Below are 15,277 nucleotides of genomic sequence, written 5' to 3'. Positions count from 1 at the left end.
TTCTGGGTCTGTGTAACAAAGGAAAAATCACTTAAGCTATCTGAGCCTCAGGTTTTTCATCTGTAAAGTGGTGATCATGTTTGCTTGTCTTACCCTATAGGATAGTTTTGTAACCTTAATGTTCTATAAATAGGAGTACTTTTCCATCATTCCATTCTCCTCCATCATTTCCATTTTACACATGAAATTAAAGCTCAGAGGTTTAGACCAGCCTGTAACTGACAGTTAAATTTATATATAACAGTTTAATTTTTCTAAAGCATTTCCTCAACTACCCTCTGAGGTAGGTAGCACAAGTATTATTTCAGGAACCTGTGTTTTCAGCAGTATAGTTGCTTCCTTTTCCAATATAGATTGCAATTCCTCCATCTGTAGAGATTGCTGTGGCCAAAAGAAAACTGCATCATTTGATGGCTACATTTTTGATGTTGAGCATATTCTATACTTAACTAGACTGGTGCTCGATGATGGATATTCTGTTCTCGGATATGCAGTGCACTTTTTCAGCTTGGTGGTCTTGCCAGAGTTTGTGTTTTACTGGCATAGCCTTTGAGGACCCAGGGTTACTTCTACACTATAAGCCATCAGAGAAGGACTTTACTGGAAGAATGCCAGTATTCTTATCATTCCATTTTACATATGAGGAAGCTAAGGTAAGAAAGGTAAAGGTTTGCAATTATTATCATCCTTAATTTAAAGATAAGGAAATAAAGGCTTAGAAAGGTGATTTACCAAAGGATTCAGCTAGAAAGGAATGGATCCTGAACTTGAACTCAAGTTCTTCTGAATCTAAGGCATTATGCAGCATCCCTGGTTTGGTGCCACTTTTATTTAATGGAATGAAAAGACCTTATGCAGAAGGTAGTGCTTGAGTTGAGTCTTGAAGGAAACTAAGAGGAGGGAGTACATTCCAAGGTATGGAGAAAGGAGATGGGTATTATGTGTAAGGAACAGCAAGAAGGCCAGGTTGACTGGTCTTTAGGGTACATGGAAGGGTGTAATGTGGTAATAAGGCAGGAAAGGTGGGATGAGGCAAAATTAGGAAGAGCATTAAATGCCAAAGGAGTTTATATTTAAACCTAGAAGTTTTAAGGAACCACTGGAACTCATTAACAAGGGTCTGATCTCCTTAGCAGCTATAAATTGAGGATAGATTAGAGTGAGGAGAGAGTCAGAGAGCTGTTATTGCAGTAGTCCGGGAAGGAGGTAGTAAGAGCCTGAAATGGAGTTGTGGCTTGATGAGTGGAGAGAAGGGAACTGAAATGAAGATGTTGTAAGGGCAGAAACAATTTTATTGTCGTTCAGTTGTTTCAAACATGTCCAACTCTCATGACCCTGTTTGGGATTTTCTTAGCAAAGATACTGGAGTAATTTGCCATGTCCTTCTCCAGCTTCTTTTACAGATGAGGAAACTGAAGAAATAGGGTTAAATGACTTAAGGCCAGATTTGAACTTAGAAAGATGAGTCTTTCTGACTCCAGGCCTGGCGCTTTATCCACTGCGCCACCTAAGAAAGCATATGATTTGGGAACTGATTGGATATATGGGTAAGTTGGAGTGAAGAGTCATGTTTGACACTGACATTGTCAACCTGTGTGACTGGAAGGATGGGAAGTTAAGAAGCTGGGAGAGCTTGAGGAGAAAAGAGATATTTGTTTTGAACATGTTAATTTTGAGACATTCAGTTTGAGAAGTCTTAAGAGGCCAAGGGAGTCGTATGACTATAGCTCAGGAGAGAGACTAGGGCTGCATATATAGCACTGGGAATTCTCTGTATAGCAATGATAATTGAATCTAGGGGAGCTGATAAGATCACCAAGTGAGACAGAAAAGAGAAAGAGGCCCAAGACAGTCTTGGGGAACATCCATGGTTAGAAGGTATGATGTATGAAAAACCAGCAGAGGAGACTAAGAAGGAGACACCTTTGAAAGGTGACTGGATCCACTACAAATTCATGTTACATAACCTTGACTGGGCATCGGGCTGCTTCAAGGTGATCCTTTTATGCCTGCCTAGTTAACTTATTACCCCCTCACCACAGTGGCTCTTCCAGACCTTTTCCTCTCTTCTCACACCGTGCCTTTGACAGGGAGTCACCCTCTCCTTGATGCTTTCTTCTCTCTAGGCTTTTGTGACACTGCTTTCCTCTTGATCTTCTTTTACCTGTTTGACTGCTTCTTCTCAGTGTCCCTTGCTGGATCTTCATCCAAGTCACAACCACTAACCAAGGTGCCCCACAAGGCCCTGTCCTGGTCCCTTTTCTGTCTATGCTATTTCACTTGACAGTCTAATCAGCTCCCATGAAGTCAACTGTGATCTCTGCTGATGTCAGTAACATCTGCAACTGCCTGTCTAGGACTTGATGTTTCATAGGGCATCTTTTAACCTCAGCATGTCCCTAACTGAGCTCATTATTTTTTTACCCTAAACATTCCCCTCTTCCTAACTTTCCTTTTATTGTTGAGATTACCAACTGTCCTCCTAGTCACCCAGGTTTTCAACCTAATTGACATCCTCCACACCACACTCTCTTACCTTCCTCATATCCAGTCTGTTGCCAAGGCTCGTGAATTTTACCTTTGTAATATCTCTCTATGTGTCCCTTTCTGTCCCCTGACATTGCCACCATCTGCCTTCATTACATCACACCTGGACTATTACATTGGCCTTCTGGTTGGTCTTCTGCTTTAAGTCTTTCCTACTACAATCCATCTTCCACTCAGCTGTTAAAGTGATATTCCTAAAGTGCAAATCTAACCATGTCATCCCCCTTTTCAGTAAACTCTAGTGGCTTTTTATCATTTCTAGGATAAAATATAAAATCCACTATAAAAGTCCTTTAGAGCCTCCCTCCCCCACCCCCTTCAGAGTTTTTACAGACATACCTCCTTCTTCTCCCTACCTCTTACCTACTCAAATCCAGTAACATGAGCCCCCTTGCTGCTCCTTGAACAAGACACTCTCATCTCCCAACTTTGTGCAGTTTCACCGTCAGCCCCCCATGCCTGGAAATCTCTTCCTCCTCATCTCCACCTTCTGGTTTCCCTGGCTCCTTCAATTCACAACTAAAATCCCACCTTCTACTAAAAAGCCTCACCTTATCCCTCCTAATAATTTCTGTATTTACACATGTGTGTGTACATATAAACACACATGTATTAGACTGAACTTCTTGAGAGGAGGAGAACTGGGACTGTCTTTTGTCATATCCCTAGCACTTAAGATAGTTCTGGGCACACAGTATGTACTTAATAAATGTTTGTTGGCTGACTGAGCAGACAGGAACAGGTGATGATGGTGTGAAACGATGCAGAGAAATCGGGGACTATCAGGACTGAGAAAAGACCATTCGTGTTGGCATTTAGATCACTGATAGCTTTGAAGAGGACAGCTTCAAGTGAATGAAGTCAGAAGCCAGATTGCAGAGGAATTTTGAAGACAGTGAGAAGAAAGGAAGTAGAGACACTCAATGATTGTAGATGGTTTTCTCCATTTTAACTGAGAGGCAGAAGAGGTAATTGGACAGTAGCTAGCAGAGGTGGATGTGAGGGTTGGTTTTTTTTTTAAATTTTGTTTTGTTTTTTGGAAAATGTGGGATACTTGTAGGCAGCAGAGGAGCCAGTAGACAGGACGACACTGAAGGGAAGAGAATGAAGGTTTAATGAGGGCAGTTTGTTGGAGAAATAAGGAGAAGGGGTCAAGGACACATGGATAGGGGTTTACCTTGGCAAGAAGAGCCACCTCTTCATCTGAGATTTCCTTTACTAGAGGGAAGAGATGAGACAATGGAGGAATATGTTGAGATGATATGAGAAGAACAGGAAGGGGAAAGGAGGGACTCTGGGAGATTTTTTTTTTGTGAAGTAAGGTGAACCCAGCTGAGTAGTTGAGAATTGAAGGTGACATGGAAGGCTTGATGAGAGGAAGTTTGGAACAGCAGCTATGGAACTATAAAGTTATGAGTTAGTATCATCTAATCCAATATTGTCTCAAGGACCATAACTCCATGGAGTAAAGTCATACAGATATTTTGAACTCCCTGTGTCTTTTTGCAACAAAATACTGGGCATTAAGAGCTTTTCGTTTCTTACATCTAAAGGTGTGGCTAACTCTGGAATTTATATCCTTTTAGATTTATACTGGAAGATTTATTGAAAGCCTAAGGGTAAGGGGCCCCCAAAAGGTAGGGAAACCCTTAGTCTAAGTCTGTAACTTAGAGAACAGTTGTAGATGTGCTTTGATTACTTCAGTCATTCGATTAACGCCTACTATGTGACTGGATATTAGGTATGCAAATACAAAGAATGAAACAGTCTCTATACTAAGAAAGCTTACATTCTGTCAAGAGAGCCAACAAGCACATATGAGTCTATACAAAATAAGTATTAAAAGATTAACACAAATAAATACAATGTAATGAAATAGGAAACAGTTCGGGGAGAAGTTACTAGTAAATCATTAATCTGGAGAAAAAAATGGAAATGGTAATGCTTAAACTGCTTATCTTATAGAATTGTTGTCAGGGAATCTTTGCCCTTAAAATTTTTAGATATGTTGTTATTATTAATGTTACATCACTGCAGACTGACTGGAGTGTAGAGCAAGAGTCATCTGAATTGAATAGGGTCATTCAAGGGAATATCATAGTAATTGTCTAGGTCCTAAGCTGGACCAGGATCACCTAGACCAACTCTCAGATTTTACAAAGGAAAGAAGCTGAGGCCTGAGGAGCTTAAGTGACTTGCCCAAGGTTATTATACAGGTAGTGTCAGAGGAACTACTTTGAGCCCAGATTCTGACTCCAAGACCTTTTTTGAGTGCTTTTTCCACTGGCCTTGGGCCAGGTGAGTTTGACCATAATCTTGAGAGAAGGGAAGAATGTGATTGTTATAGAAGAGGGAGTGAGCTTGCTGAGTGAAAACTGAAGCAGGTGAGTTATATGATAGTAAGAGCAGGCCTCTTTCTTTGAGTGAGTGGAAAGTCTTTGATTATGAAGAGTTCAAGGAAGTACAATAACAAGCTTGTGGTGATTTTGTTTGCCCTTTGAAAGCCCTTCACAGTTTGTCTCCACCTTACATTTCCAGATTTATTACACATTATTCCCTTTCATATATTCTACATTCTAGCAAAATTATTCTTTATGTTTCTGATATACAACTTTCCTTTTTTTCTTTTTGTCGTTTTACACAGACTATTCCTTATACCTGAAATTGAACTCTCTAGTCTCTTAAGACTCAGTCTTTTGTGAGGCATAACCTGCCTCACAATATTTGTAGGGGAAAAGCTTTGTTAATTTTAAAGCATTACAGAAAAGGCAGGGAGCTAGTAATAGTATTGGTAATGTTGCTTACATATTTCTTATGGTCACTTGCAAGCAAAAAAGTGCCAGGAAAGATATTAGGAAACAACCCAAAGCAGGGCCTGAATTCCAGTCTTTCCTTTGCCTCATTTTACCGCTGTGACTTTGTGGAAGTAAGCTCTCTGGACCTCAATTTCCTCATCTATGAAATGAAGATATTGAACTAGATGACTTCTAATGTACCTTCTAGCTCTTGATCTTATGTATTTTATGATACATATGTTTGATCGTTTTGGAAAAAGATGACTGGTCATGTAACAAGAGTAAGCAGGGAGACAGGCAGAGTGGTCTGAGTGTACACGTGAAATTGTTAAAAGAAGCAGAAGAAAGCCTCCAACATTTTGGGTAAATATACTTTGGACAGTTTACCAAAGGTTACAGACAAGGATTTTACAGGATGAAAATCCTGGATCCCAGTATCTCCTTGCATCAGAATATATGACCTTAATGGTATTATTTGCTGGCTTCCTGGGCTCTGGACTGTGGATACCTTAGGCTATCATGTGTTTGTCTCCATGTGAATGAACTCTTAGGGTATAAAATAAAGGTGATTTTCTAGACTCCCCATAGGTTAATTGTAGTTATGGTTTGTGGATTTCCTTATTCTTACACTTTACCCAGACCGCTTTACCCAGAGGAATATTTGGATATCATTTAAATAATCCAACTTGCTGGTCAAGAAAGATGCTTGGACTATTATAGTAGCCTTCTGGTGGGTCCCTCAAGTTTCTCCCTATTTCAGTGTATCTAACATTTAACTGTCAAATTGATCCATTTAAAGTGCAAGTCTAACCATATAACCCACCTTTCCCCACCCCACCAATTCAATAAATTATAGTGGCTTTGTATCACTTCGAGGATCAAAGAGAAAATCCTTTCTCTGAAATTCAAAGTCCTTCATAACAGTCCTCCCCACCCTTTCCAGTCTTGTTATACCTTACTTCCCTCTCTCTATATATATATACTGTGATATCTTGCTGTTACTTGAATACAACACTCCACCTTCCAGTTCTTATATTTTCACTGGTTCTCTCCATACCTAAAACTCTTCCTCTTCATCTCCATCCCATGCCATCTTTGACTTCTTTGGAGTCCTATCTGAAATCCTACCTTTTACTAGAAGCCTTTCATGATCCCCTTTACTGCTAGTATTTTCCCTCTGTTGATTATTTCCAAATTTTCCCACATATATGTTGTTTTTACATAGTTGTTTATATGTCTTAGACTGTGAACTCCTTGAGAGTAGGGCCTTTTATTTTATCCCCAGTGCTTAGTATGGTACCTGGAGCACAGGCACTTAATAAATGCTTGTTGACTATCAACTTGCGTTTCCAAGTGCTAACCAGATTTTAGGTTTATTATCCCAAATCACAGGATCAGCTTTTACAGTCTTTTGCCTTTTATCCTGCTTTTCTCAAAAGGAGTAAAAGCATATGTTTTGGAGACCAACAGTTTCTCCACTTTCTGGCTTGTGTCCATGATAATGATAATAGGTCATACCAGTTTACAAAGTACTTTGTACTTTATCTTTTTTTTTGCTTTTTGGAGGGGGGAAGGCAGGGCAATTGGGGTTAAGTGACTTGCCCAAGGTCATACATCTAGTTTTTGTGTTAAGTGTCTGAGGCTGGATTTGAACTCAGGTCCTCCTGACTCCAGGGCTGGTGCTCTACTCACTGCGCCACCTAGCTGCCCCTTCATCATTTTATTTATTTACCATAGCAGCATCTGTAGTGTAATGAAAAAAGCTCTGGTTTTGGATTCTGCATACTTAGACTCACATCCCAACTGACATGAATTCCCAGCTGATTCTTGGTAGAAATGTGAAAGTAAGTCACTTTATGTGAGTTTCCATTTACTATGGGATCATAGATTTAGAGCTGGAAGGGACCTTGTAATTCAGCCCTCTTATTTTACAGATAAGAAAACGGAAGCCCAGAAAGAGTGAGGGATTTGACCAGTTGCATATGTCTAGTAAGTGGCAGGGGCACGATTTGAACTCCACTACTTCTGACTCTGCTTATTCTGCTTCGTCATGGTATCTTTCTGAGAGTTAAATAATTGTCTCATACAACTAAGGACCAAAGTGAGTGATAATGTGTTTTAGGAGGTACAGGAGAGAGAGCAGTTTGGGATAGAAGTATAGAGTAATCAGGGAAAGCTCCTTGAAGGCAGCGAGCCTCTGAGAACTTTGGTGGCCATTGTTGAAGATGCTTATGGCCGTGTCAGTAAAGTGTTTAGCAGGGTTTATCTTGTCACACTAGTATTAACTGGTTTTCTGGTGGTGTTTCTCTCCAGGTTGATCTTTCAGACCTGTCCCCTGAAGAACGATGGAGGTAAGTGCTATTTCTGGGACTATTCCAGATGAGGGCCTAGTAACTGATGGACCTGCATGAAGCTGAACAAAGTGAACTGATTGTCCATTGACTTCATTGTGTAGTGTGGTACAGTGGGAAGAGCCCTAGATTTGGAGTTGAGGGTCAGGATTCTGCTACATATGTGGCCTTGGGCAAGTTCTTTATCTTTCAGGATCTTAGTTTTCTCAATTATAAAATGAGTTCTTCAGCTTTTATGTGTCATGGGTCCATTTGGCAGTCTGAAGAAGGCTACAGACTCCTCAAAATCATCGTTTTTAAATGCATAAAATAAATAGGATTACATAAGAAACCAGTTGGGCAGAAAAGATAACAGAATATTTCTAAAATCAATTTATAACCTCTGTTGTTGTTTTTTTTGCTTTTTGGAGGGGCAGTTGGGGTTAAGTGACTTGCCCAAGGTCACATGGCTAGTTTTTGTATTGTCTGAGGCCAGATTTGAACTCAGGTCCTCCTGACTCCAGGGCCAGTGCTCTATTTACTGCATCACCTAGCCGCCCCTAGACCCCTGTTCTTAAACGCCCTCTGATGCCTAACATTGTGTATGAAACTAGTATCTGACAGCAGCTTCATAGTGTCCAGCCAAGCTAGAAGTCATTCCTGTTCCTAAAGACCTCAAGAATAATAATAAGTTTAGGTTTCTGCCGAGTACTTAGGTCATTCGGTCTGTAGTGGGTTCCTTCCAGCCACCTGAAGAATAGTAGATTTTGGTTTGCTTTTGCTTTTTAAAGTAAATTTTTATCTTTTGTTTTTGCATCACTTACATTGCTTATTGTATCACTCCTCCCACCCCCCAAAGAGCTATCCCTTATAATAAAGAATTTAAAAAGAAAGAAAAAAAAATTCCACAAGTCTAATCAATATGTCCAAAAAATTTGGTGTTATTTTGTTCAGTGTTCCACACCCAGGGTTTCTCACCTTTTTGATGAAGGGTGGGGGAGATGGAAAATGAGCATGTCAATCCCCTAACAAGTTACTTTGCTGATATCCCATCTCAGCAATAACCCTAGGAGTCAGAAATCTTGAGTTTGGGAGCAGATTTAAGTTAAATATGGTAAACGACTTCTTAACAATCAGAGTTGTCTCACTATTTAGTGAGCAAGTAAATATTAAATGCCTTTATGTGCAGGACACTATATTAGATGCAGAGATAAAAAATGACAGTCCTTGTCCTCTGGGAACTGATAACTACTATGCTAACTTTCATCTTCTTGAAAAGAATCATAGTTTCTAGCATGTTGGAAGTATTATTTCTGTCATTTCTAGCATTTTGGAAGTCCATTGCACTTTGCACTGCTTAGGCCACAGCTTGTCCTAACACATTGCATTAAACTCTGGGCACCATATTTTAAAAAGGACTTTGTTTAGCTGGAGAGCATCTAAAGTAGGGAAGCTAAGTTGGTGAAGAGCCTTGAGATCAAGCTGTGGGATAGGAACTGGGGATATTTAACCTGAAGAAGAGAATACTTAGGGAAAGGAAGTATTTTAATGGTTGTCACACAGAAGAGGGATTCAACTTCTGTTGCTTGACCTCAGAGTCTACGAGAAATATATACTTCCTTTTCACTTTGACCTCTTAGAATTTCTAATCTTTTTTTTTTGCTTTTTGGAGGGGAGAGGGCAGGGCAATTGGGGTTAAGTGATATGCCCAAGGTCACACTGCTAGTAAGTGTTAAGTGGCTAGATTTGAATACATGTCCTCCTGACTCCAGGGCCAGTACTCTATTCATTGTGCCACCTAGCCACCCCAGAATTTCTAATTTTTATGGCTTAGTTCAAGTGCTACCTTCTATGTGAAATCAGTCCTTATTCATTCAGTTGTTAGTGTCCTTCTCCCATTACACATCTTCAAAGTCACTTCATATATTTTTTAATTTATTTAATCTAAGTACACACTTGTTTCCTCTTCACTAGAATGTGATCATCTTAAGGGTAGAGACTGTTTTCCTTTTGGTATTTGTGTCACCAGTGACTGGCATTCTGCTTTGCACATAGTCAGTGATTAATAAATGTTTATTGAAAGAATAAATCAAGTTGCAGAGAGGCAGGTTTAGAATTGAAGTAAGGAATAAAAAGCAGTATGAGCTGCTTCTGTAGGTAGTGGCTTCCCTCTCACTCAAAGTATTTAGGTGAAGGCTGATCGACCACTTGTTGGGAAATGTTATAGAAGGGACTCTTTGTCAGGTAAGGTTAGGATTGGATGTTCTCCGAGAATTTGCAAAACTGAGGGGATATTCAGATAAATATAATACAAGATAGAATGTAATCAGGCAGAGTTACAGTTAAAATGTTGTAGGAAAATTTGAGGAGGGAGGGAATACTTTCATCTGGGAACTTAGAAAAAACTTCACAGGGGAGATAGGAGAAGGATTCTGAAGAGCAGAGATAGGAAAACAATGCATCCAAGGAATGGGGAATTGCCTGACCTTACATGGAGGTAAGGTGCTATTCAAAAAACATTACATTTGGACAGGTCATCTAAATTCTCTGAGTCTTAGTTTTCTCTTCTACAAAATGGAACTAACACATATTCTTCCTTTTTGACAAGGTTTCTGTGAAGCTCAAATTAGATAATTTGTGGGTGACACAGAGCTGAAAGTTATGGCTCCTATGTTGAATGATGAAATCATGATTAAGAATGGGCTGGAAGGGGCAGCCAGGTAGCACAGCTGGTAAGAGCACCGCCCCAGTGTCGGGATGACCTGGGGATAGAATCTGGGCTCAGACACTTAGCACCTACCCAGAAACACCTGGCCGTGTAACTTTGAGCAAGTTACTTAACCCCGATTGCTTAAAAAAAAAAAAAAGAATGGGCTGGAGAGGCAGCTAGGTGGCACAGTGAATAGAGCATGGGCCCTGGAGGACCTGAGTTCAAATGTGACCACAGACACTTAACACTTACTAGTGTGTGACCTTGGGCAAGTCACTTAGTCCCATGGGTGTTATTATATACAATACAGTGGTCCACATCTTTTGCTAAACTTATACTCTAAGGAAGCCATAGTGTTTGTAAACTCAGGGAAAGTCTTGCCTTACCCCCTCAAAAAAAAAAAAAGAATGGGCTGGAAAGATATTATAAAATAAACTAAATGGAATTAAATAGGAATAAAGTCCTGCATTTAGATGAAATAGTTCAAATGCATAAGTGTAGGGTGGGGGAGGCATGACTGGAAGAACAACCTGAGGATCTCAGAATGAGCCATTAGTGTAGTGCCAGTGCAATATTTACTGCACCCAAGATCACGTTAAAGACTATGACTTTAAGTATTGCATGATGTTCTATCACAAAATATACCAGATTCTCCAGAAAGAGGATAGAACCGAAGGATTTGGACACCAGAAAACCGAATCCGCAAACCAGTAAGCCGATTCCATCATAGTACCAAAGATATTCAGAAGCCATAATAACGCTGAGAGCCTTTCCACAAACCAATACAAGATCAATATTTACTCACAAAACTCTCTATCTCCATACCCAGCGTCCTCTCTCCCCCACCATCTGGCTACTTCTGAACCAGCTACCTGTGGGCTCTGCTTCCCTTTAGCAAACTCCTCCCACCACAGGCTCCATGTGACTACTTTCAACCTATCAGGGGGCAGAGTTTATCTTCACAGCAGGGAAGCTTCCGGTGGGCTCTGCTGCACCCTTCAGCAAATTCCCTCCATCACAGGCTCCACGTGATTACATTCAGCCTATTAGGGGGCAGAGTTTACTTTCAAAGCAGGGGAGGTCTTCAAACTACCCCTAGGTCTATTAAGGGACAGGGAAGATCTTCAAATTCCCATTCCTATTACAAACTTCTAAAGGAAATTAATGCTGTATTAATAGAATAGTGTCCAGGTCATGGGAGTTAATCAATTCCATACTTCTTTTTAACATTTACAATATATCTGGAGTATTGTATTGAGTTCTGCCTTACGAGGGATATTGACATACTGAGAGGGAGCATGATATAATAGGAGAATCACTGGAACTAACCTTATTTGCTGACAGTATGGTGATATACTTAGAAAATCCTAGGGAATCAGCAAAGATACTAATTGAGATAATTAATAGCTTCAGCAAAGTCCTAGGCTACAAAATAAATCCCTCAAAAATCAACAGTATTTCAATATAATAACAAAACCTTAGAAGCAAAAATAAGAAGGAAAATTCCATTCCAAATAACTACAGTATAAAAATATATGGTAATCGGCCTACCAAAGCATCCAAAAGACTTGTATAGATTCAATTACAAAGTGCTCCTTACGGAAGTAAAGAACTGGGGGGAGTCAAAGTTGAAATGACTCAGGAAACAAAGTTCAAGCTTCCAAGCATTTTGATTTATTAAGCAATACATGCTAATTGCCTAACAAATAAGGATCAGTAGACTTCCTCAGCTTTGGCACTGGACCCTGAATATAGGGAGAAACAGATTTTTATACATTAAAAACAATCAAAAAAGAACAATTAATTAAAAGGAAGCAAGCAGGAAACAATATTATGTAACCTGATTTCTAATTAGAGGAAAGATTAGGAACTTTACGAGTTGGGAGAGGGAGAGCAAACAGGTGCAGTTTCCTGAAATCATAAAAAGAGGTGACCCACTCACCCAAGTGTCTGTAGACAACTAAAGGAACATGGAAACAATAACTGACGGGGCCAGTTTTCAGATAGGACGTATGGGTTGCTTGAGATGTATAATTGTAAGAGAATTCCTTGCATCCATCTTTAGATCTGACCAGATCAGGTCAGCATAACCTTAATCAAGGGTCTCTGAGAGGTGATCCAACTTCCCAGGTATGCAAGACTGGGTTCAAACAATACAATAAGGTGTTCTCTCAGTTCCCACAGAACAAATTAAATAGATGGATAAATATTCAGTGTTCATAGCTAGACTGTGCCAAAATAATAAAAATGAGGAAAATAACCATATTTAATTTATTTAATTTTGATTGTATACCAATCAAATTACTAAGGAGATACTTTATTGAACTTGATGAAATAATAACAATATTCATTCAGAAAAACAAAAGATCTAGAAAATTAAGGGAAATGATGAAAAGAAATAGGGATGAATGGAGGGATAATTCTAAAACTTAATTCTAATTTAATTTTTCTAAACTTCAAACTATATTATAAAACAGAGTCCTCAAAACAGTCTGGTAGTGGTTAAAAAATAGATCAGTCCTCAAAACGATCCGGTAGTGGTTAAAAAATAGATCAGTGGAACATACTAGACAAGGGATAATCAGAAACAATAGAACTCAATAACTGTGTTTGATTAAGTAGAAAATATAAATTATCTAAGAAAAAATACTTTGTTTAAAAAGTGGGAAAACTGGAAAGCAGTCTGGCAGAAATTAGGTTTATACCAATACCTTACATGGATACATGACCTTAATATTAAAGATCATATTATTTTTAAAAATTAGAGAAGCAGATCATGTACGTCTCACATCTATGGATAGGAGATGTATTCTGAACCAAATAAGAAATAGAGGCAATTACAAAAAAAATGAGCTCAATAACTTCATCAATTAACCTCATCAAACAAAAGTTTCAGCACAGCAAAAATTAATGTATCTAGGATAACAGAAGTGATTGAATGGGGGGAGGGAAAATTACCTCAAATATTTCTGGTAAGAATTTGGTTTTCAAGATATATAAACAACTGATAAATATATATTAGATTAATAGCCATTCCCTAATAGATAAGTGGTCAAAAGCTAGGAACAAATGTTCACAAAAGAACTGCAAAGCATTCACAGTCACTTGAAGGAATGTTCCAAATCATTAGATAACAAGAGAAATGTGAATCAAAACAACTTTGAAGTTTCACCTCACACTTTGGAAGTTGGCAAAAAAAGACCAAAAATGGCAAGTCAAGTATTGGAGGGGTTGTGGGAAAATAGGTACATAAATACATTGTTGGTGAAAGCATCTTGGAATTACGCAAAGAAAGTGACTAAAATGTCTGCACCTTTTGCTAAACTTGTACTCCAAGGAAGCCATAGATAAGAAAAACGTCCCCATGTAATTCAAAATATTTAAGTGCTTTTTGTGATAGCTAAGAATTGGAATTAAATGAGATGCCCATCAATTGGAGAATGGCTAAAAAAGTTGTGGTACATGAGTATAATAGATTACTACTGTGCTGTGAGAAATGATGTGTGTGCAGTGAAAACAGAGAAACATGGAAAGATCTGCATGAACTGACAGAATAAAGAGAACTAAGAAAACAACACATACAGTAACTACAATGATGTAAATGGAAAGAACAACTATAAACACAAGTCAAAAGTGATTCTAACAAAATTATAAAAATCAAGCATGATTTTTGAGACATGAAAAGACTAACCTACCACCCCTTTGAAGAGGTAGGAGGTCCACAGGGGTGACACATTGCACATATTTTGGGACTTTTTCATTTTATATATTATGTGTCAATCAGTTGTGCAAGGGCTTTTTCCCCCCTCTGAAAAATGCTATTTATGTGTGATGGCTCTTGAGGGAGAAGGGAAAGAATACTAGGATAACTGATTATGTAAAAAACAAAAGACATCAATTAAAATTTATTTTTTAAAAATGAAAGAAAAGCACTAGATTGAGGGTCAGAGGGCTTAGTTTTCAATCTCAACTTTGTCACTTAGTTGCTGTGTATAACTTTCAGCAACTAACTAGCCTCCGTTTCTTGATCTGTAAATGGAGCTGTGTACTTTCTGCTTCTCAGAATTGTTCAGTCATTAAGAATTTATTGAGCATCTATTATGTGTCAGGCGCTATGCTAATTGTTGGGGATAAAAGAAACGCAAACATTCCTGCCTTAAAGGAAATCAAGGTCTTATAGGGAAGATAACATGCAGATAACTGTACAGCAGTGTGTGTGTGTGCGTGTGTGTGCGTGCGTGTGCGTGTGTGTGTGCGTGTGTGTGTGCGTGCGTGTGCGCGTGTGTGCGTGTGTGTGTGCAGCAGTGTGTGTGTACAGCAGTGTGTGTGCGTGCGTGTGTGTGTGCGCGTGCATGTGTGTGTGCGTGCATGTGCGTGTGTGTGCAGCAGTGTGTGTGCGTGCGTGCGTGTGTGCAGCAGTGTGTGCGTGTGTGTGCAGCAGTGTGTGTGCGTGTGTGTGCGTGCGCGTGTGTGCGTGTGTGTGCAGCAGTGTGTGTGCGCGTGCGTGTGCGTGCGTGTGTGCAGCAGTGTGTGTGTGTGTGCGTGCATGTGCGTGCGTGCGTGTGTGTGTGCGTGCGCGTGTGTGTGTGCAGCAGTGTGTGTGCGTGCATGTGTGCAGCAGTGTGTGTGTGTGTGTGTGTGCGTGCGTGTGTGTGTGCAGCAGTGCGTGTGCGTGCACGTGCGTGCGTGTGTGTGTGTGTGCGTGTGAGAGACATGATTAGACCTTTTCTTTTAGGAAACTCAGTTTGACAGCTAAGTGGAGGATGGTCTGGAGTGGGAGGACACTTGAGGTAAGAAGACCAACTAACAGATAGGTCACTGTAATAGTCTAGGCATGAAGTGATAAGAGCCTGTGCCAAGGTGGTGGCAGTATTAGAGAGAGGAGCCATATAAGA

General features: G+C 39.6%; 1 protein-coding gene across 1 annotated transcript in view; it reads left to right on the top strand.

Moving 5' to 3' along the window:
* The window catches only part of RNF121 (ring finger protein 121), a 91,830-nt gene that overhangs the window by 16,081 nt on the left and 60,472 nt on the right, over positions 1-15,277 (top strand). Inside the window, exon 2 of the mRNA XM_069064711.1 lies at positions 7,656-7,693. Within this exon, the coding sequence (XP_068920812.1) occupies positions 7,656-7,693 (38 nt within the window). The remainder of the gene's footprint in view (positions 1-7,655; positions 7,694-15,277) is intronic.

This window comes from Petaurus breviceps, unplaced genomic scaffold (genome assembly GCF_028583685.1).
Source record: "Petaurus breviceps papuanus isolate PSGF00001 unplaced genomic scaffold, PetGlider_PUasm1.0 90639, whole genome shotgun sequence".
Lineage (NCBI taxonomy): Eukaryota > Metazoa > Chordata > Mammalia > Diprotodontia > Petauridae > Petaurus > Petaurus breviceps.
The sequence above is the reverse complement of the archived record's forward strand: the minus strand, read 5'-3'. Positions and strand labels throughout refer to the sequence as shown.